At 44.8% G+C, this 22,238-nt stretch overlaps 1 protein-coding gene across 2 annotated transcripts in view; it reads right to left on the bottom strand.

Moving 5' to 3' along the window:
• The window catches only part of MYLK (myosin light chain kinase), a 270,170-nt gene that overhangs the window by 202,189 nt on the left and 45,743 nt on the right, over positions 1–22,238 (bottom strand). For both annotated transcript variants that reach the window (XM_073634487.1, XM_073634486.1), the window contains exon 2: positions 15,243–15,410. In XM_073634487.1, the coding sequence (XP_073490588.1) occupies positions 15,243–15,404 (162 nt within the window). In that variant the 5' untranslated portion in view covers positions 15,405–15,410. The remainder of the gene's footprint in view (positions 1–15,242; positions 15,411–22,238) is intronic.

Raw genomic sequence — 22,238 nt, forward strand, 5'->3', positions numbered from 1 at the left:
GGCAGCAGGGAGTAAGTATTATTCTAGGAGGGAAAATTAGGAGGGTGCTAAGAGTGGTCATTTGGGGGGAATTTGTGTTGGGAGGGGGGGTGGGGGGAGAAGATTTGTGCTAGGAGGGGGGATTTGTGGGGAATTTCTGCTGGGAGAAGGAAATTTGAATTGGGGGTAGAAGATGTATACTAGGAGGGGAAATTTTAGGGGTAGAGGATTTGTGCTCGGAGGAGTGAATTTTTTTGGGGGGGAGGGCATTTGAGCGATGGGCTGGGGGGGGGGGGCAAAGATTTGTGCTGAGAGGGAGGATTTCAGAAGGGGGGGATTTGCTTAGGGATAAGCATGCAGATTAGTGCTTGATTTTTTTTGGGGGGTGGGGGGTTTGCTGACATATAATGCTCATACATCTTGGGGGGGGGAGCAGTTTGGCATGTTTGCCCTGGGCTCTAGATGACCTTGTCCTGGTGATGATGATTGGAAATTTTCAGCCAGGCACTGTAGTTCTCAATGTTACCTCTGGGTAGGAGACTGTGAGATACACAAGTAAATAAATACAGGCTCAGAAAAATGAAGTCGCACAGAATGGGGGAAGCCAATAAAACCCCTGAGGTATATAGGTGGCTGCCTATCCAGAACGGTGTATCTAATAAACGTGCAAGTCTCGTTACGAAACAATTTTTTGGACAAAAAATTGGCGATCAGAATGTATATGAATCTCCAATTAGACATAGTAATGAATGCCAACGAATTTGAAAATATTATTATTAAAGTTATAACTAAATGAACCCCTTGACTCCAGCTGCACACACATATGCAGCCTCTCTCGACGGCCTGGTCCTTGGCGCCAAAAGGCCGCATATATTTGCGTGAATTGCTGTCAATACAGCTGTGCCGAGAACCCATCCTGACACAGTTTCCGGCGCGTAACCAAAAGCTTTTTTTTTCGGATCACATGATTGCTGTGATAGCCAATCAACGCGGTTTTGTGATCTTAAGCTCCGCCTTTTGGCCTCATAAGCCTCTCAAAGGGCCAGGAGGCGCCGGCGCGAAGAGGGTAAGGAATGCATTTGTTTCATTTAGATGTCGCCACATGATACGATGAGTTTAATTTGTGAATTCATTCGATAATTCGGATTTGTGATTTACTAATAGTCACAGTCAGTCAGTTCAGTTCCACAATTTAATGCAATTCTTAGGTGTGAAAAATTCGGGGCTGCCGAAGTTTGTTGTATTATTTATTCCGTTGCGTCCGAAAGTTTATGTTTCGATATATGAACAATGAATCCACCCGAAATATCGAAACCGAAAACTAATGTATAGCAATCTCCGGGAAAAACTGCAACGTTTTTCAAATCCACCCGGACCAACGAATAATGCGAAGCGAATGCCGAAGACACAAAAAAACTAATCGATTCAACATAATGAATATGATGAAATGAAATTCTTCAGTGAAAAAATGCATCCGAAATGAAATGAAAATTCCCGAAATGCATGTCTGGTATCTATGTCAGTAAATGTGGCTTCTGTATCTGGATCTGAGTATATGCAGCTGCTTATCTGGACCTGTGTATCCAGACCTGAATACATGCAGCTGGTCATCCAGACTTGTGTATAAGTATGAGTATATTCAGCTGGTCATCCAAACCCATGAATATGGACCTGTGTCTCTAGACCTGTATATTTCTAAGTATATATACTGTAGCTAAGTATATGGATAGGTCTATCTGGACCTGTTTATCCGGGTCTCAGTATATGCAGCTGCTTATTAAGACCAGTGTATCTATTCTAGACCAGTGTAGCTGAGTATCCAAGTATCTGTTATTGTGATCAGGTGAGTATGTATGGTGCATTCCAGGCATGATTTTATAGCCATTTATTAGGGCTGGAAAAATTAAAGATCAATTCCTCGATTAATCGTTAATTCATTTGATCGATCAAAATTCTTTTGATCGGTACTCACCTCTCCGCCGGCTTCCGAGTCTTCAGGGAGTTCCGTCGGAGATCTGGTGACATCATGGACATCGACGTCACCTGACTCTTCCCCCCTTTCCCAAGAGCCCCCATCTGCTAACGAAGGGAAGGGGGGAGGAGTCCGGTGGCGTCGATGTCGGTGAAATCATAAATTGAGGAAGACAGATTCTTAACGATTTGATTGATCTCACTGGTCAAAGTATTCAGATAAACATGTAAATCCTGGACATGGCTATGAACATCTCTGAGGGCTTTCCTGGCTGTAAGTCAGTTTGGCGATGAACTGACATCGATTGGTTATCCAGCAATCAATAAACATTTATGATGAGGGCACTTTTTTTTTCCAAAGAGCTGACACTTTGCTGTCTCAGCAGGTGATGGATGTCTCTGGCTCTCCATCGGTCCCCCTGATGCACAACGGTGCTATTTAAATAGACTGTAGGGTGACGCCGTAGCCCCAACCCCCGCTGAGGAAGTTCTGATTGAACGTAACGCGTACGGGGGGAGGAGCTACGCATGATGTCAGCTAAAAGTAGTTGGATCTGTATGTGCGTTATAATTAATCGAAATTAGTCGATTAAAAAAAAAATCGATTAATCAGCAACAGCCCTAAAAATGGCTAATTGGGCCCAATTTGGAGATTTTCACTTAGGGGTGTACTGACTTTTGTTGCCAGGGTCCCCAGAGAGCCCCCCCTTGAATCAGAGTCCCCAGAGAGCCTCCCCCTTGTATCAGGGTCTCCAAAGAGCCTCCCCTCCCCTTGGGGACCCCTGCAGAGACTCAGGGCTATGGGCCACAGATTCGGGGCTATAGCCCCAAAAGCCACCCCCTAGCGACGCCACTGCTGTGTCCTACAAACGATCTCTCTGGGTTTATGTCCTCAGTGGTTCCAAACTAACTGCAGCCCAATGTTGATGTCCTATATGTTTTCTTTCCTTGGGTCATTTATAAAACTTCCTCTCAGGACAATATATTGGGTCAGCAAAAGGGAGAAAGAGAGTCAGGAAAACCCCAATAGTTAAGTATATCAAAACAAATATTTTATTTTTAAGCAGGGTATACTGCGGTACTCACATTAAGACATTTAAAGCAGCATACAAAAAACTTCACTTTCGTTGTCCGTACATGAACGTACGGACACCAGAAGTGACGTTTTTGTCACGAGCTTGCCGCTCGTTTGTTTGTATCCCGCTAAATGTAATTTAGCACTTCAAATCACCAGCACTCTTCTCTGAAGACACCATTTATATTTATATTACATTTTTGAACTTTTACTGCATATTTTGCTTTATTTTTTTCTATATCAATTTTGCACTTTATTACGGACATACAGCGTTTTATATATGCATTATTGCACAGTGAATGTCTTTGTTTGCAGTTATCTCCACATTGGAATTTATGCTATTTGCACACATATCTGTATGTTTATGACTTTATGCACTTAGGATTTCACTCTTTATGGTAGCACTTTAATTTTGGAGTGCAGCACCGTATATTGGTTTATTTTGTACTATTTTCTTGGGTGGTGTTTGATCCCTGTCGGTGTTTGCTGCAACCATATATTTATTTCTTTACTGCACAGCTAAGGTAGAAGGGGAATACCTATTGTTTTGTACAGCAGTGGGACAGCTGAGCAGGGGGGGGGGTCAGTGGTGGGGCAGATGAGATGGGGGTTCATCAGTGGCACAGTAGAGCAAGGGGGTATAGAAGTTAGGCAGATGTGCAGGGGGGTACAGAAGTAGGGCAGATGTGCAGGGGGTACAGAAGTGGGGCAGATGTGCAGGGGGTACAGAAGTAGGGCAGATGTGCAGGGAGGTACAGAAGTGGGGCAGATGTGCAGGGGGTACAGAAGTAGGGCAGATGTGCAGGGAGGTACAGAAGTAGGGCAGATGTGCAGGGGGGTACAGAAGTAGGGCAGATGTGCAGGGGGGTACAGAAGTGGGGCAGACGTGCAGGGAGGTACAGAAGTAGGGCAGACGTGCAGGGGGTACAGAAGTAGGGCAGACGTGCAGGGGGTACAGAAGTAGGGCAGACGTGCAGGGGGTACAGAAGTAGGGCAGACGTGCAGGGAGGTACAGAAGTAGGGCAGACGTGCAGGGGGTACAAAAGTAGGGCAGATGTGCAGGGGGGTACAGAAGTAGGGCAGATGTGCAGGGAGGTACAGAAGTAGGGCAGATGTGCAGGGGGGTATAGAAGTGAGGCAGATGTGCAGGGAGGTACAGAAGTGGGGCAGATGTGCAGGGAGGTACAGAAGTGGGGCAGATGTGCAGGGGGGTACAGAAGTAGGGCAGATGTGCAGGGAGGTACAGAAGTAGGGCAGATGTGCAGGGGGGTATAGAAGTGAGGCAGATGTGCAGGGAGGTACAGAAGTAGGGCAGATGTGCAGGGGGTACAGAAGTAGGGCAGATGTGCAGGGGGTACAGAAGTAGGGCAGATGTGCAGGGGGTACAGAAGTAGGGCAGATGTGCAGGGGGTACAGAAGTAGGGCAGATGTGCAGGGGGGTATAGAAGTGAGGCAGATGTGCAGGGGGGTACAGAAGTGGGACAGATGTGCAGGGAGGTACAGAAGTAGGGCAGATGTGCAGGGGGGTACAGAAGTAGGGCAGATGTGCAGGGAGGTACAGAAGAAGGGCAGATGTGCAGGGGGTACAGAAGTAGGGCAGATGTGCAGGGAGGTACAGAAGTAGGGCAGATGTGCAGGGGGTACAGAAGTAGGGCAGATGTGCAGGGGGTACAGAAGTAGGGCAGATGTGCAGGGGGTACAGAAGTAGGGCAGATGTGCAGGGGGTACAGAAGTAGGGCAGATGTGCAGGGGGGTATAGAAGTGAGGCAGATGTGCAGGGGGGTACAGAAGTGGGGCAGATGTGCAGGGAGGTACAGAAGTAGGGCAGATGTGCAGGGGGGTACAGAAGTAGGGCAGATGTGCACGGAGGTACAGAAGTAGGGCAGATGTGCAGGGGGGTACAGAAGTGGGGCAGATGTGCAGGGGGGTACAGAAGTGGGGCAGATGTGCAGGGGGGTACAGAAGTGGGGCAGATGTGCAGGGGGGTACAGAAGTAGGGCAGATGTGCAGGGGGGTACAGAAGTAAGGCAGATGTGCAGGGGGTACAGAAGTAGGGCAGATGTGCAGGGGGTACAGAAGTAGGGCAGATGTGCAGGGGGGTACAGAAGTAGGGCAGATGTGCAAGGGGGTACAGAAGTAGGCCAGATGTGCAGGGTAGTACAGTGGTGGGGCAGATGTGCGGGGGGTACAGAAGTGGGGCAGATGTGCAGGGGGTGTACAGAAGTAGAGCAGATGTGCAGGGTAGTACAGTGGTGGGGCAGATGTGCAGGGGGTACAGAAGTAGGGCAGATGTGCAGGGGGGTACAGAAGTAGGGCAGATGTGCAGGGTAGTACAGTGGTGGGGCAGATGTGCAGGGGGTACAGAAGTAGGGCAGATGTGCAGGAGGGTACAGAAGTAGGGCAGATGTGCAGGGTAGTACAGTGGTGGGGCAGATGTGCAGGGGGTACAGAAGTGGGGCAGATATGCAGGGGGGTACAGAAGTGGGGCAGATGTGCAGGGGGGTACAGAAGTGGGGCAGATATGCAGGGGGGTACAGAAGTGGGGCAGATGTGCAGGGGGGTACAGAAGTGGGGCAGATGTGCAGGGGGGTACAGAAGTGGGGCAGATGTGCAGGGGGGTACAGTGGTGAAACAAATTTGCAGGAGGGGGGGGGGGGGCAGTGATCTGAGGTGTGGAGTTGCAGGATGTTAATTTCTCACTACTAAGTAGTTTACAGCATTTACTTTAAAAAAAAATCATTTTTGTGATTGAGAGTGTGAAGTTGACTTTTTTTTGTTATAAAATCGGCACTCTCAATTTCTTTAAAAATATTTTTCGGCACACTGTGCTCAAAAGGTTGCCTCCCCCTGCTTTATAGGATTGTATCATTGTGGGATTGTATGATTGTATCTTTATATCTTTATAGGATTGTAGAATTGTATCTATATGATTTGTATCATTGTATCTTTATATGATTGTATCATTGTATCTTTATATGATTTGTATCATTGTATCTTTATATGATTGTATCTTTATATGATTTGTATCATTGTATCTTTATATGATTGTATCTTTATATGATTTGTATCATTGTATCTTTATATGATTGTATCTTTATATGATTTGTATCATTGTATCTTTATATGATTGTATCATTGTATCTTTATATGATTGTATCTTTATATGGTTTGTATCATTGTATCTTTATATGATTGTATCATTGTATCTTTATAGGATTGTATCATTGTACCTTTATAGGATTGTATCTTTGTAGGATTCTACGACTGTGATTTTAATAGAATTTTCAGTTTAATGATTTTGCCAATTCAGACGCAGTTATCGCTTAGTGGATGTAGCAGAGAGTCGTCCCCCACCCACTATATAAATCTTTATCTGAAGCTGTCTTCCATTATAATATATATCACATCCACTCTGTAATCCTTTAGGTTTCCCTCTGACCATAATGATGGAATGAGCGATGATGAATTGTGGCAGAACCGAGTTTAGCTCTGAAATGAGCACGTTGTATTGGACGGCAGCGCTGAACCCCATCTGTTTCCAATCAGCATCGGAGCTTGGCGGTGCCTGCGTCCAATAGCGAGGAAACCGTACAAAATGCAGGGAGTAATTACACCCTGATATACACCGCGACCAACAGACGAGGAACTCCGCAACCTCAGAGCATGTCAATACGAGGAATGCAGAGATGGATAGAATTATTACGATTATATTCACTGTATTTCAATAGCTCTGACATATACCGCAGTGCTGTAGAAAGATCACTGAGCCAGTCACATCAGTCTCTATACCAGAGGAGCTTACACTCTAATGTCCCCTCCCCCCCCCCCCCCAAAGTCACATCAGTCTCTGTACAGAGGAGCTTACACTCTAATGTCCCCTCAATGTCATCCATCAGGTGAACATGCAGTAATTTGGCTCTTTATTGCCGCCGACACTCTCTGACCTCTCTGACTAATAAGAAGTCATCAGTCACAGTTACTTCTTGTTGAAGTAAAGTGTGAATTTCCCGTCTTGTTAGCAGGCGGATGTTTGGCCGGCCTGGTGTGACCTGCGAGAACGTCTGATGGTAACAAGTCCAGAGGTGGCGATTTGAGGACACAAAGCTGTATGGAGGACGGCGCGGCACCAAGTGTCCTGACGGCGAGGTCCTCCTCGGGGACAGACAACTACGTACCAACTAAAACTACTCCACATAATGAAATAGATTAAAAGCCGCAATGAATAAAAGACAACATATTCTTCACGATCTGACTTTAGTAAGCTGGTTGCTGATTGGCTGCTGAGGCCCCGGTTCACCATCGCTGCAGTTTGTACCATTTTATTTATATATATATATATATATATATATATATATATATATATATATATAGTTGTTTTAAACTCAGAGCAGATTTAAAAGACGCACATTAATGCAACTCTGTATTCATTAATATGTCCCATTCTTTTAATTTAAGCAATGTGTTAAGTACCCGAGTAGGATTTGCCATCAGCCTCTTGCAGTCCCTGTACAGCAGAGCACAGACTGGGAAAGGTAGAAGCAGCACAGGTAGCCTATCAATGCTTAAAAGAAACACACGGATAAGAGGGACAGCAAATTGACGGAGGGATGACCTCATCACTGCGCTGCTTCTCCCTTCACTGTCCAGTCCCAGGCTGGGGGTGGGTCCATTAGAGGAAGTGGGTCACATTACACTGGAAGTCATTTAACCCAGAAAACTGAGAACTTCTTCAATGAGCAGTGGATAGGAAATCAGAGGAAGATGTAGTGATAAGGAGGAACATACAGACTCCATGCAGATCTGATCCCCTCCACAGTTCAACTTTAACGTATTTCCAGAAGAACAAAATGTTCCAATGAATATGGGGAGCGAACACCTCCTTTAAATCATCTTCCTGGAGCTGGAATCAGAGGATTTGTTTTTCCACCTCGATGTCTGAATCTTCTTTCTGCTGGAAGATGACGGCTTAATTCTTCACCTCTGCTGAGAGATTTCCATCCCCCCCCCCCCCCCTGTACATGGAGCGTTCCAGAGCCGGGTCACCTTTATATAACAAGTAGATGGAACGCCCTGCTTCCCCTATAGAGAAGTACTAGTAGCCACGCTAATTATCAATAGGGATACTTTATATTCCCACCAATGTTAGATCAGAAAAAAAACAAACAGAAGCAACAATAAAATCAACAAATATAATTGAAAACAAAATATATATTAATAAAAATATTGAAATAAAAAGTCACCCTCTGTATATCACATTCAGGTCACTCACTGGGCACCTGTGAACTAAAGGCACATCAACGTGTACATGCATAACCTTGGATTATTTCAGCTTCCAGGCGTGATGACGTCACAAAGCTCCGGATGTGACGTGTTTCGTCAGGTGACTCATGATAAAGTTAAGGGTCACGTGACAAAATGCATCAGAGCTAGAGCTACATGGCATCGTCACAACCTTGGAGGCCTTGGAGCGTTGTAGGGCTGCTGATTGGGGTAAATTTTTGCTGACATTGGATCAGGCTAAGGCCTTTGATCGGGTTAATCCTGAGTACTTGTGGCTCCTTCTTGACAAATATGGCCTGGAGGGGGGTTTCATTGATTGGCTCAAGATTTTGTACAAAGGGGCTGAAAGCTTTCCTCTGGTTAATGGTTGGGTCGGGCAGCCCTTTGCGGTCGGCTCGGGTGTGCGTCAGGGGTGTCCATTGAGTCCTCTGCTATATGTGTTTGCAAGCGACCCCTTCATTAGAAGGCTAGAGAGTGGACTTTTGTGTGGGGTACCTTTGGGCATCGCTGGTGAGCCTCCTTTGAAGGTTGTGGCCTATGCTGATGATGTTTCTGTTTTTAGCTCTGGGACTGCGGAGGCGCAGGAGGTGGTCTCAGTGATAGGGCAGTATGCAGAGGCATCAGGTTCAAAGGTCAACCAGGACAAGTGTGAAGCTTTCTGGATGGGTGTGGAAGGTGAGAGCTTTGTTCTCCCGGATGACTTCCCGGAGCCCCAACAAAAAATTTGAGTTCTAGGCACTGAATTCGGCCCAGGTGACTATGGTCATGCAAATTGGGTGAACAGGCTGGAGAATGCCGATGCCAAGGTGGCAAGCTGGAAAGGTTGGCAGCTTTCCTTGAGGCAAAAGGTTGATCTGATCAAGACTTACCTGATTCCGATTTTTCTGTATGTCAGTTTTGTTTGCATTTTGCCAGTTTCTCTCTATACCAGGATCTATAGTTGTTTCTTCCAGCTGTTATGGGGGAACAGAATAAACCTTGTCAAAAGGAATGTGACTTACCTTCCTAGGCGGGAGGGTGGTCTAGGGATGGTCAACCCTGTAGTCTTTTTCTCTCTGATGTTTCTGAAGTACAATCTTGGTAACATGTTGGCAGAGAGACTGCCTGGGTGGGTTGGTATTTTCCAGTCCTGGTTTAGGCCCTTTCTGCGAGACTGGGAAAATGGTGGGCCAGTGAAAAGCTTGAGGGTCAAGCATGATAAGCTCCCGGCTTATGTTGCCCAGTGTTTGAAAATGCTTCGGCAGCGGCAAGTAACAGCAGGAGAAGTCAGATCTCTTCCAAGGAAACTTCTTGAGAAGCGGATCATGAGCTCTGCTTTTTGCGAGCCACTGGCCTTGAGGGATTGCCCAAGCCTGGTTTTGGGGGAGGGTTTGCGATTGATTAATTTGGAGAGGATCCCAATGAAGTTTAGGGATCAGGCTTGGCTTGCCTTTCATGGAAAACTATATGTGAAGGGCAACTTGAAGTTTCTTTCCATGAGTGATCGGGGCTGCCCGAGAGTGGAGTGTGGAGGAGTGGTGGAGTCCATGGATCACTTTCTACTTCAATGCCCTTTTAATATAGAGGTGTACAAGAGGGTGGGGAGGGCTCTGAGTATACCCTTCCTCCCCCATATGAGTTATGCAGAGTGGGTGTATGGGGCATTCCAGACTCGTCGGGATTATGATTTGGAAACACTTTTTTTAGTAAGTCTAGTAGTCCGTTATTTCACGTGGAGTGCACGGTGTCAGGTGTCCTTACGGAGTAAAATCCTCCCTATCGAAGTGGTGGTCAGGACATTCTGGGTGAGGTTGGGAAGATTTGGGGTCTTGAGAAAGGCAGGTGGCAGCAGGAGGCCTGGATAAGGGCGTGGAGGAATATCAGGACTCTGTAGCTGCTGCCTGTTGATCTCGGGGTGTGCGGCTTTTCTTTGTATTCTTGATTCACTCCCCTAGATTTTCAAGATCAAATATATTTTTGATAAAAGGCTCCATGCATGGTGACGGTGATGTTCCTTAGTCTGGCTCTCCCATAGGGATTGTGTTGTGCGCAATTTGCTTTGCACCATTTATTATGTTCTTGTTTTGTATAATCATATTCAATTATTTTGTAAATATGTTTTATTTATTTATTATGGTTTTATTGTATATAAGTTGTTGTTTGTAAGATTTTTCAATAAACAAAATTAACCCCTCATAATGGGCACAGCGGGTGTACAGACCTGGGAACTCAGCACAGGGATGGTGGGAACCCCTCATAATGGGCACAGCGGGTGTACAGACCCGGGAACTCAGCACAGGGATGGTGAGAACCCCTCATAATGGGCACAGCGGGTGTACAGACCCGGGAACTCAGCACAGGGATGGTGGGAACCCCTCATAATGGGCACAGCAGGTGTACAGACCCGGGAACTCAGCACAGGGATGGTGGGAACCCCTCATAATGGGCACAGCGGGTGTACAGACCCAGGAACTCAGCATAGGGATGGTGGGAACCCCTCATAATGGGCACAGCGGGTGTACAGACCCGGGAACTCAGCACAGGGATGGGGGGAACCCCTCATAATGGGCACAGCGGGTGTACAGACCCAGGAACTCAGCACAGGGATGGGGGGAACCCCTCATAATGGGCACAGCGGGTGTACAGACCCAGGAACTCAGCACAGGGATGGTGGGAACTCCTCATAATGGGCACAGCGGGTGTAATTATGGCTGTAGATCCCCTGTAGGGGCTCCTATAGATCAGAGACGTTGCCATGTGCTTTTCTCATATTATCCTCAGACTGAATATTTACAGAAATCTCAGAATCAGGTCTTCAGATTTTTATTCCTCTCTGGCTGACAGATCTGGAGAGACTTTAGAATTCTTTACCCAGCACCCTCGCCCCTTGGCCCTGTCGGTGTTCCCGATGATGTGGCCGGCGGTAAATCTCCGCACATTCCCAGAAGGTAGCTGTGACCCCGAACGATCGCCTCTCACTTAATATCTGGAAAGTTGGAAGCCGGAGCCGCAGATCATCCATTCCAAAGATTGCGCAACTCCAGGTCACCGCGCAGCCAGCCGTCGTTACCTTTTAATAGACATTGCAAAGAGCTCGGCGAAATTCCGCCGCTTCTGATTGCCAAAGTGAAATGTCTCAGCTGTGGCGTCACCGGGCGGAGAGTCACATGCGCAGTCTCATTTCATCAAAGGAAATACGCGCCGCACATTAGCTGAAGCGCTCCTGAAGAAAATGCAATAAAAGTGATATTAAAGTCGTTACTTCAATCCCGGGAAACGCGTCAGTTTCCTGCATTCCACACACAGCTGCAGGATCTGTGACCCGGGATCAGGGCGGGAAGAGGAACTACAAATACCAGCAGACCCACCAACCAGAGAGTCAGCCGGAGCATGCAGAGCAGTTCTGGAAACCATTATATCAGAGGTGACGTCATAAACATTCATTACTGAAAATTGCCCCTTTCATTTCCATTTATATCCTCCTCCCCCCCCAGTCTTGCTCAGGTGTACCGGCTCCTCTCCTGGACTGAAACGGCTTCCTCTGATTTCACCGCACACTGTGAGCTTCTCACCATGTGCATTAGAAGCTGCAGCAAGTAAGAGCCTCGCCCTCATTTCCTGGCTGGAGGACATCCAGCATTGTCTAGCTCTTTCCTCCCCAGCCTAACTGTCCTCCGCCCCGCCCCTTTCATTCATTGGATTTCAGTTATTTCAATCAGTACTGAATCCTGGACTTTGTGTTAAATACTACTGACCCCTGCACTGTGCATTACCTAATACTGACCCCTGCACTGTGCATTACCTAATACTGACCCCTGCACTGTGCATTACCTAATACTGACTCCTGCACTACTTACTACTGACCCTGCAACTCCGTGTTACTTACTACTGACCCCGGAACTCCGTGTTACTTACTACTGACCAGTGCAATGTGCATTACCTAATACTGACCTCTGCACTACTTACTACTGACCCCAGAACTCCGTTTTACTTACTACTGACCCCGGAACGCTGTGTTACTTACTACTGACCCCGGAATTCTGTGTTACTGCTGACCCCGGAACTCTGTGTTACTTACTAATGACCCCGGAGCTCTGTGATACTTACTACTGACTCTTGAACTTTACCTTACTTACTACTGACTCGTGCACTCTGTGCGACTTACTATTGACCTCTGGCTCTCCATGACTTACTTCTGACCCTAGCACTGCATTTCTCACTTCTGAACTCTGCATTATTACTGACCCCTCAACTCTGCATTACTTACTCTTGACCCCTGTGTTTTTTGCTACTGACCCTTGAACTCTGTGTTACTGATTACTGACCCATGCACTGTGACCTCTGAACTCCACATTACTACCGACCCCTAAACTCTGGGTTCCTTACTCCTGAACTTTGTACTTCATCTTACTACTGACCCCCTGACTCTGCATGACTTACTTCTGCCCCTAGCACTCTGCACTACTTATTACTGACCTCTGAACTCTGTGTTACTGCTGACCTCTGAATTGTGCATTACTACTGACCCATTAATTCTACAATACTAACTCCAGACCTCTGAATTCTGCACTACTACTAATCCCTAAACCTTGTTGTGCATACTGCTAACTAGGGATGAGCTTGATGTTCGAATCGAACGTAAGTTTGACTTGAACATCGGGTGTTCGCCGAACAGCGAATATTATGAGGTGTTCCCGGGAAATTTGAGCGCCGCAGAACACCCCAGGCAGACCTAGGGGACCCCCCCAGACACGATATTTAAAGGAATATTTCATTTTTATTGTTTCACTTTAAGCATCATTAAAATCACTGCTCCGGAAAAAACGACCATTTTAAAAACTTTTTTTTTTTTTTTTGCATTGATACATGTCCCCTGGGGCAGGACCCGGGTCCCCAAACCCTTTTCAGGACAATACCATGCAAATTAGCCTTTAAAATGAGCACTTTTGATTTTTCACGTTTGTGTCCCATAGACTTTGATGGTGTTCGCAGAAATATTTTGTCTGTTCGCATGTTCTGGTGCGAACCGAACGGGGAGGGGGGGGGGGGGATGTTCGGCTCATCCCTACTCCTGACCTCTGTATTACTTGCTACTGACCCTTGAACTCTGACCTCTGCTAACTACTGACCCATAAACTCTGTGTTACTTACTCCTGACTTCTGTGTTACTTTCTACTGGCCCTTGATCTCCGTATTACTTACTACTGACCCCTGCACCCGAACCTCTGCATTACTACTCTGCATTTTTTACTCACAACCTCTGTGCTACTTACTACTGACCCCTGCACTCTGACCTCTGAACTCTGCATTACTGACCCCTGCACTACTGACCCCTGCACTCTGACCTCTGAACTCTGCACTACTGACCCCTGCACTCTGACCTCTGAACTCTGCACTACTGACCCCTGCACTCTGACCTCTGAACTCTGCATTACTGACCCCTGCACTCTTCAGACCTTCCTTACATTATAATGGGTCTCTGGTAGGTTATCTTCTTAAAGGAAAAGCACGCTGCACACAGTGACCTACCATCTACCTCTATGTTGCTCTGGTAGGTCTCCACCTCTCCAGGGTTCTCTGTATCACAAATATCTCAAATGAACTTTGAATAAAAAGTCATTTTCAAGGTTTTTAACTCTGCAGCTTCCATTAAAATAATACAAACATTAAAATAATCCCCGGTGATCCCGCCATGAAGGTCCATGTTCAGGCACTTCCTGTTATCGGGTGACAACGCTCCCAATTTTTACCTGGTCACAGACTTCTGATGGAGGCTACAAGCACACCTCCCAACATTTTGAGATGGGAATGAGGGACACCTACCAGCAAATGTATGTAGGCATGGGACACGCCCCCTGCCACACCCCCTTAAAGAGGAATTAACCCACAAAAAGGTTAATTAAATCCAGGAGGGCTTTTTTTTTACCACTACTATTCCTTTATATTGGCTTTTCAAAATGTACAAATACAGCAATTTAAAAATTGGATGAAAGGTTTAAGCAGCGGGAAACACCTTTTGAAAGATAAAAAGTGCATTTTATATAAAGCTATATAAATCAGACCAAAATGAGGGGGACAGAGGGACATTGCTCCCAATCAGGGACAGTTGGGAGCTATGCCTACAAGGGTGTTTTCAGCACACATGACACAGACTATTGGGCCAGTATTGTCATCAGGAAACCCGCCCTGAGAAATGTCATACAACCATCACTGCGGTGCATGTGGACAGGAAGTGGCTGCAAAGAAGCTGCAGGAGATCAGCTGTATTTAGATGCAACAAAGGGAGCAATAATACACATAGAGCAATAATACACATAGAGCAATGACACCCATAGAGCAATGACACCCATAGAGCAATGATAAAAATAGAGCAATAATACACATAGAGCAATGATACACATAGATCAATGATACACATAGAGCAATGACACCCATAGAGCAATGATAAAAATAGAGCAATGATACACATAGAGCAATGACACCCATAGAGCAATGATAAAAATAGAGCAATGATACACATAGAGCAATGATACACATAGAGCAATGATACAAATAGAGCAATGACACCCATAGAGCAATGATACATATAGAGCAATGATACATATAGAGCAATGACACCCATAGAGCAATGATACACACAGAGCAATGATACACATAGAGCAATGATACACATAGAGCAATGATACATATAGAGCAATGATACACATAGAGCAATGACACCCATAGAGCAATGATACACACAGAGCAATGATACACATAGAGCACACAGCGAACGAAATGCCAGTTACGGTTTACATTGACTTTAGTTAGAAAAATGCAAAATCGAATGCGACTCCAAAAACTGCACACAGCCGATGCGTTCTTTTACACCGGGCGATGTTCCATGCGCCTCCAACCCGGTGTTACGGGTAGAATACGGTTTGGTTACATACAAGTCTAAATAAATCATCTGGGGTACCTTGCCATCGATCCTGGCTGTGCCGCCCAACGTGACCCGGGTGTTCCTGGGCGGAAGGGTAAAAGCGGGCGCAGCGCGCGGCAGTGAGGACTTGGCGCGGGATTGGTCCATCGTCACCGAGGCCTTACAGAGAGAACCCGACACAAGTTTCACGTCCCCCATTGCTGCCTGCAAGAGAAGAATGAGATCCGTCATCGATACATTGTCACTGCCGATACAAACTCCATGCACCCGGCTAATGAGGAATGATAGGGTAGGGACCGATGTGAGTGAGGGATGTATGTGTGGAGCGCTGCGTAAATTGACGGCGCTATATGGGTACCTTACATAAAAAAAAATAGGGATGATTGTAGACACGCACCCACACTCACTCAGGTTGAACTGGATGGACTGGTGTCTTTATTCAGCCTTACTATGTAACTATGATACATTGTTACTCTTCACATACCAAGAGAACTACAAGCCCCAGCCAGCCACATCCAACCCAGGGGAGTTACAGCTCCTATCAGAACTCCGAGCCCGGCCTGATATAACACGTATGTGCTCACCGGGAGATGTGTGCAGAATGAAATATATTTGTTTCGTTTCGGATCGATTCTTGAAATTATTCATTTGGTATCATTATATTCTAATGAAATTTGTTTTGTTTTAACTTGTTTTTTGACCAGATTCTAATTTTTTCCAATGGTTTCAAAGCATTTGAATCGAATTCGAATTGAAAATATCGAATTGATCCAAATTCGTTGTGAAGAATAGCTGGTTCTATTCTATTCAAAATAAAAATTTTGTTAGACGGTCATACTTCGTTCTATTCTATTCCTTTATTTTTTACTGTATTCTATTCTATTTTACTCTATTCCTTTTCTATTATGTTTTATTATATTCTAATCTTTTTTTCTGTTCTAATCTATTCTTTTTTATTCTTTCAGTTTCTATTCTATTTTATTCTATTCGAAATTCAAAATTTGAGAAGACAGCTATATTCTATACTATTCTTTTCTATTCTATTCCTTTATATTCTATTTTATTCTATACTTTTCAAAGTTCGAATTTTGGAAGACAGCTATATTCTAGTCTTATTTTATTTTCTATTCCTTTATATACTATTTTATTCTATTCCCGTATTTTCTATTCTATTTTATTCTATTTTATTCTATTATTTTCGAAGTTCGAATTTCGGAAGACAGCTATATTCTATCCTATTTTCTTTTCTATTCTATTCCTTTTATATGCTATTTTATTCTATTGCATTCTTTTTCCATTCTGTTTTATTCTATTCTTTTCGAAAGATGGATATATTTTAATAGACACATTCTGAAGGAAATTAGCAATAGTCAGCAATATGTGTACATTTCGAATTTGGTTTTCTAATTCGATTTAATTTTAAATTTCATTTTCGAATTCGGATAATTCGTTATTTGGGACGCAATTTCGTTTCACCATTCGTTTAAATTCATTACTATTGTAATGCGCAAATTCGTATACATCCAAATAACAAAAATTTGGTCTGAATTTCCATTCGTAATGAAAGGAACTGCACGTGTCTACCTGAGCTAGAATTGGTATCGGACCCTATACAGCAGGGCTCAGACTTGGGGGGGGGGGGGGAGAAACAGCACAAAGAGCCAATCAGGTGTGCTGCAGTACAAGAAGCATGCTGATAGGAGAAGAAATCAGACTGACAGAGAGATGAGCTCATCAGTCAGCTGCTTCTCCTGTCCAGTCACAGGATGGGGGAGGGACAAGACCTGTAGGTGTTACTGAACTGCAGCAGAGAAAAATCAAGTCGCCTCCCCTGCCAGACAGAGGTGTGCTGTGTGGCGGAGCTGTGTAAATCCCAGGACAGGATGGACAGAAATACAAATCCAAGTAAACAGCTCCCATACATCCATTTTATCGGTGTGTTTAGCTGTGTGCCCGGAGTTCAGCTTTACCTTCTGTGCAGTCACTTTATACAGGCAACTTACAAGCAGATAATTCTTACTGAAGTTCTTAAAATGTTTCACATAAAATCAATTATTTCTGCAACTTATCAATAAAAAAATAATATTTCAAAAGCCATGATTCTGGGTATAACATATGCGGGGGGGTATAACATATATGGGGGGGAGGGTATAACATATACGCAGGGGGGGAGGGTATAACATATACGGGGGGGGTATAACATATACGGGGGGGGAGGGTATACAGGACACCTTTGCTCTGTAGAAATGCAGTCTCTGCCTCCTGCTGAGTAGTGACTGCGCTTTAAGCCCCGTACACACGATGAGATTATCAGACGAACGATCGCCCGTTTTTTTTTTTTGCATGCAAGTCTCAGATCGAATCTGATAAGTTTACTAGAGTCACGAAAATTCGGAACAACAGAAAAAAAATTTGGAAGTGATGCCATGCGTTGTAATGCATTTGTATTGCATTTTCGAACGATAGCTGTACTGATTAAACGAAAATCGTACGAAAAAAAAACAAAACTTTGCGCACGTCCGATAGAATAATATCAGATGAACTGTCATGATCGGCTCTTGAAAGCTTTGTATTAACGATCCGATTATCATACAATTGATTTGAAAGCGGTATTTTCCGTTCGATTTTCTGATCGTGTGTGCGGGGCATTAGGCTCCATTCACATTAGCGCGCCTCCAAAGTCGCACGATTTACAGTGAGACTTTGTAGCGCGACTTTTGATGCGACTTTGATTTGTCTTTACACTCAAGAGATCCAAGTCAAAAGTGCCACCAAAAAGTGGTTCATCAAGTCTGCCCAATTATTTTTTTTTTTGTCCGAGTAAAAAAAAAAAAAAAAAAAAAGAAGATCTACATTTGTTCCACGCATGCTTCAAATGTATCTGAAATTCAAAACAATACCCTCCATAAGAGGATTATCCAATCACCTCACACTAATAACACTTCAATTGAGGTAAAAAGTTACAGATTTGATATAGAATTAAAAAATATAATACAATAAAAACAATAGAATACTAAAATCATATATATATATATATATATACATATATATACACACACACACACACACACACAGTATCTGACAAAAGTAAGTACACCCCTCAGTGACATTTGTGTAAATCTTTTCTTCTATCTTTTCATGTGACAACACTGAAGAAATGACACTTGTCTACAATGTAAAGTAGTGAGTGTACAGCTTGTATAACAGTGTAAATTTGCTGTCCCCTCAAAATAACTCAACACACAGCCATTAATGTGGAGTTCCACCCATTTAAAAGTCAGCAGCTACAAAAACTGTAGCTGCTGACTTTTAATAATCAGACACTCACCAGTCCCACGGTCCAGCGATGCGGCCGCTTGAAGCCTCGCTCCTCTGCCCCTCCTCTCCACGGCGCCGGCATTGCAAGTGTGGGCACCTGGCTGTGGCATCACAGCTGGGCACGAGCTGCGCTGCGCGTTATGAATGGCCGGGCAATCTTCTGGGACCTGTGACGTGTCCCAGAAGATTGCAGGGAGGGAGGGGTTATAGGTGAACTGGGTGCCTGTGAAAACTAGGTACCCGCCCCCCCCCAAAAAAAATTAACATGCCAAATGTGGCATGTCAGGGGGTCACAAGTACATAAGTACTTAAAGTTCCATTTTTGGGTGTAACTCGGCTTTAACCACTTCAGCCCAGGAAGGTTTAACCCCCTTCCTGACCAGAGCACTTTTTACAATTTGGCACTGCGTCGCTTTAACTGGTAATTGCGCACTCGTGCGACGCTGCACCCAAACAAAATTGACGTCCTTTTATCCCCACAGATAGAGCTTTCTTTTGGTGCTATTTGATCGCCTCTGCGGTTTTTATTTTTTGCGCTATACACAAAAAAGAGCGACAATTTTAAACAAAAAAACATATTTTTTACTTTTTGCTATAATAAATATCCCCGAAAATGTTTAAAAAAAAACAAATTTCTTCATCAGTTTAGGCCAATATATATTCTTCTACATATTTTTGGTAAAAAAAAAAAAAAAAAAAATCGCAACAAAAAGTTATAGCGTCTACAAACTATGGGAAAGATTTATGGCATTTTTATTTATTTATTTATTTTACTAGTAATGGCGGTATTGCGGCGGACAGATCGGACACTTTTGACACATTTTTGGGACCATTGACATTTATACAGCGATCAGTGCTATAAAAATGCTGATTACTGTGTAAGTGACACTGGTAGGGAAGGGGTTAACACTAGGGGGCGATCAAGGGGTTAAACGTGTGTTCCCTCGTGTGTGTTCTAACTATATGGGGATAGGATTGAATAGGAGAGGAGATATTTCGCTGTTCCTACTTACTAGGCACAAACATGTCTCCTCTCCTCTGACAGCACAGGGATTTGATTGTTCACACACACACACAAATCGCCGTGCTGGTGCTCGTGCACGACTGGAAGCGATTTAGACCGCCGGCCATGTGCATCAGGTCCCCCTCCGGCAGCTCTTAAAAGGAACCCCATACCTGTACAGAGTTTCGCACAGCATTGCCGTTGTGCCGCGGTATATGTACACGAGCCGGTTGGGAACCGGTTAATGTCTAAACCACTGGCAGCAAAAGTGAGTACACCCCTAAGTGAAAATGTCCAAATTGGGCCTAAAGTGTCAATATTTTGTGTGGCCACCATTATTTTCCAGCACTGCCTTAACCCTCTTGGGCATGGAGTAACACTAATGCCGCATACACACGGTCGGACTTTTTGTCTTCAAAAGTCCGACGGACGCCGACGGAACAAAGCCGGCTGACAATCCGATCGTGTGTGGGCTTCCCCGGACTTTCAGCTGACTTTTCAAGCCACAAATCTGACGGACTTTAGATTTGGAACATGCTTCAAATCTTTAGGTCGTAACTCCGCCGGACCCAGAAATCCGCTCATCTGTATGCTAGTCCGACGGACAAAAACCCACGCTAGGGCAGCTATTGGCTACTGGCTATCAACTTCCTTATTTTAGTCCGGTGTACGTCATCACGTACGAATCCGTCAGACTTTTGTGTGATTGTATGTAGGCGAGTACGTTCGTTAGAAAGTCTGCCGCAAGTCCGCCGCAAGTCAGTCAAAAGTCTGTCGGACGGGCTTTTGTAGCCGAAAAGTCCGACTGTGTGTACGCGGCATAACGAGTCACATGACACCGGGACGTGAAAATGGCTAATTGGGCCCAATTTGGACATTTTCACTTAGGGGTGTACTGACTTTTGTTGCCAGCGGTTTAGACATTAATGGCTGTGTGTTGAGTTATTTTGAGGGGACGGCAAATTTACACTGTTATACAAGCTGTACACTCTCTACTTTACATTGTAGACAAGTGTCATTTCTTCAGTGTTGTCACATGAAAAGATAGAAGAAAAGATTTACACAAATGTGACTGAGGGGTGTACTTACTTTTGTGAGATACTGTATGTATGTGTGTATGAATATCTATCTATATATAAACAATAAAAAATAAATAATAATAGAAAAGTCAGAAAAACATGGAAGAAGCACGCTGAAGATGAAAATCTTAGCAATGACCTTTATTTTTAATGACCGGGAACACGCCGCAACTTCTCTAACCATCCCAGAACTCCGGCTATAATTGCCGCCATCATTATCATCATAGAGAACACAAATACTTTAATTTGCTTAGGAAGAATCCGGCTCCTCTGAGTCTCCGACCATTTCTAATTGTATTACAGGGAACATTGGAGGATTCACTCCGTGCCATCGCTTTGTTTATTAATTTTTAAGTAAAAGTAAAACCAGGATCTGCTCATCATTTCCTCTGAACAGCAATCAACTAACGTGAGAGGATGCAGCAAGATGCAGAAAATACGAGAGGATGCAGCAAGATGCAGAAAATACGAGAGGATGCAGCAAGATGCAGAAAATACGAGAGGACGCAGCAAGATGCAGAAAATACGAGAGGACGCAGCAAGATGCAGAAAATACGAGAGGACGCAGCAAGACGCAGAAAATACGAGAGGACGCAGCAAGATGCAGAAAATACGAGAGGACGCAGCAAGACGCAGAAAATACGAGAGGATGCAGCAAGATGCAGAAAATACGAGAGGACGCAGCAAGATGCAGAAAATACGAGAGGATGCAGCAAGATGCAGAAAATACGAGAGGACGCAGCAAGATGCAGAAAATACGAGAGGACGCAGCAAGATGCAGAAAATACGAGAGGACGCAGCAAGATGCAGAAAATACGAGAGGATGCAGCAAGATGCAGAAAATACGAGAGGACGCAGCAAGATGCAGAAAATACGAGAGGATGCAGCAAGATGCAGAAAATACGAGAGGATGCAGCAAGACACAGAAAATATGAGAGGACGCAGCAAGACGCAGAAAATACGAGAGGACGCAGCAAGATGCAGAAAATACGAGAGGACGCAGCAAGACGCAGAAAATACGAGAGGACGCAGCAAGACGCAGAAAATACGAGAGGATGCAGCAAGATGCAGAAAATACGAGAGGACGCAGCAAGATGCAGAAAATACGAGAGGACGCAGCAAGACACAGAAAATATGAGAGGACGCAGCAAGACGCAGAAAATACGAGAGGACGCAGCAAGATGCAGAAAATACGAGAGGACGCAGCAAGACGCAGAAAATATGAGAGGACGCAGCAAGATGCAGAAAATACGAGAGGACGCAGCAAGATGCAGAAAATATGAGAGGACGCAGCAAGACGCAGAAAATACGAGAGGACGCAGCAAGATGCAGAAAATACGAGAGGACGCAGCAAGATGCAGAAAATACGAGAGGACGCAGCAAGATGCAGAAAATACGAGAGGACGCAGCAAGATGCAGAAAATACGAGAGGATGCAGCAAGATGCAGAAAATACGAGAGGACGCAGCAAGATGCAGAAAATACGAGAGGACGCAGCAAGATGCAGAAAATACGAGAGGATGCAGCAAGATGCAGAAAATACGAGAGGACGCAGCAAGACGCAGAAAATATGAGAGGACGCAGCAAGACGCAGAAAATACGAGAGGATGCAGCAAGATGCAGAAAATACGAG

The sequence above is a fragment of the Aquarana catesbeiana genome, linkage group LG06 (assembly GCF_042186555.1).
Source record: "Aquarana catesbeiana isolate 2022-GZ linkage group LG06, ASM4218655v1, whole genome shotgun sequence".
Classification (NCBI taxonomy): domain Eukaryota; kingdom Metazoa; phylum Chordata; class Amphibia; order Anura; family Ranidae; genus Aquarana; species Aquarana catesbeiana.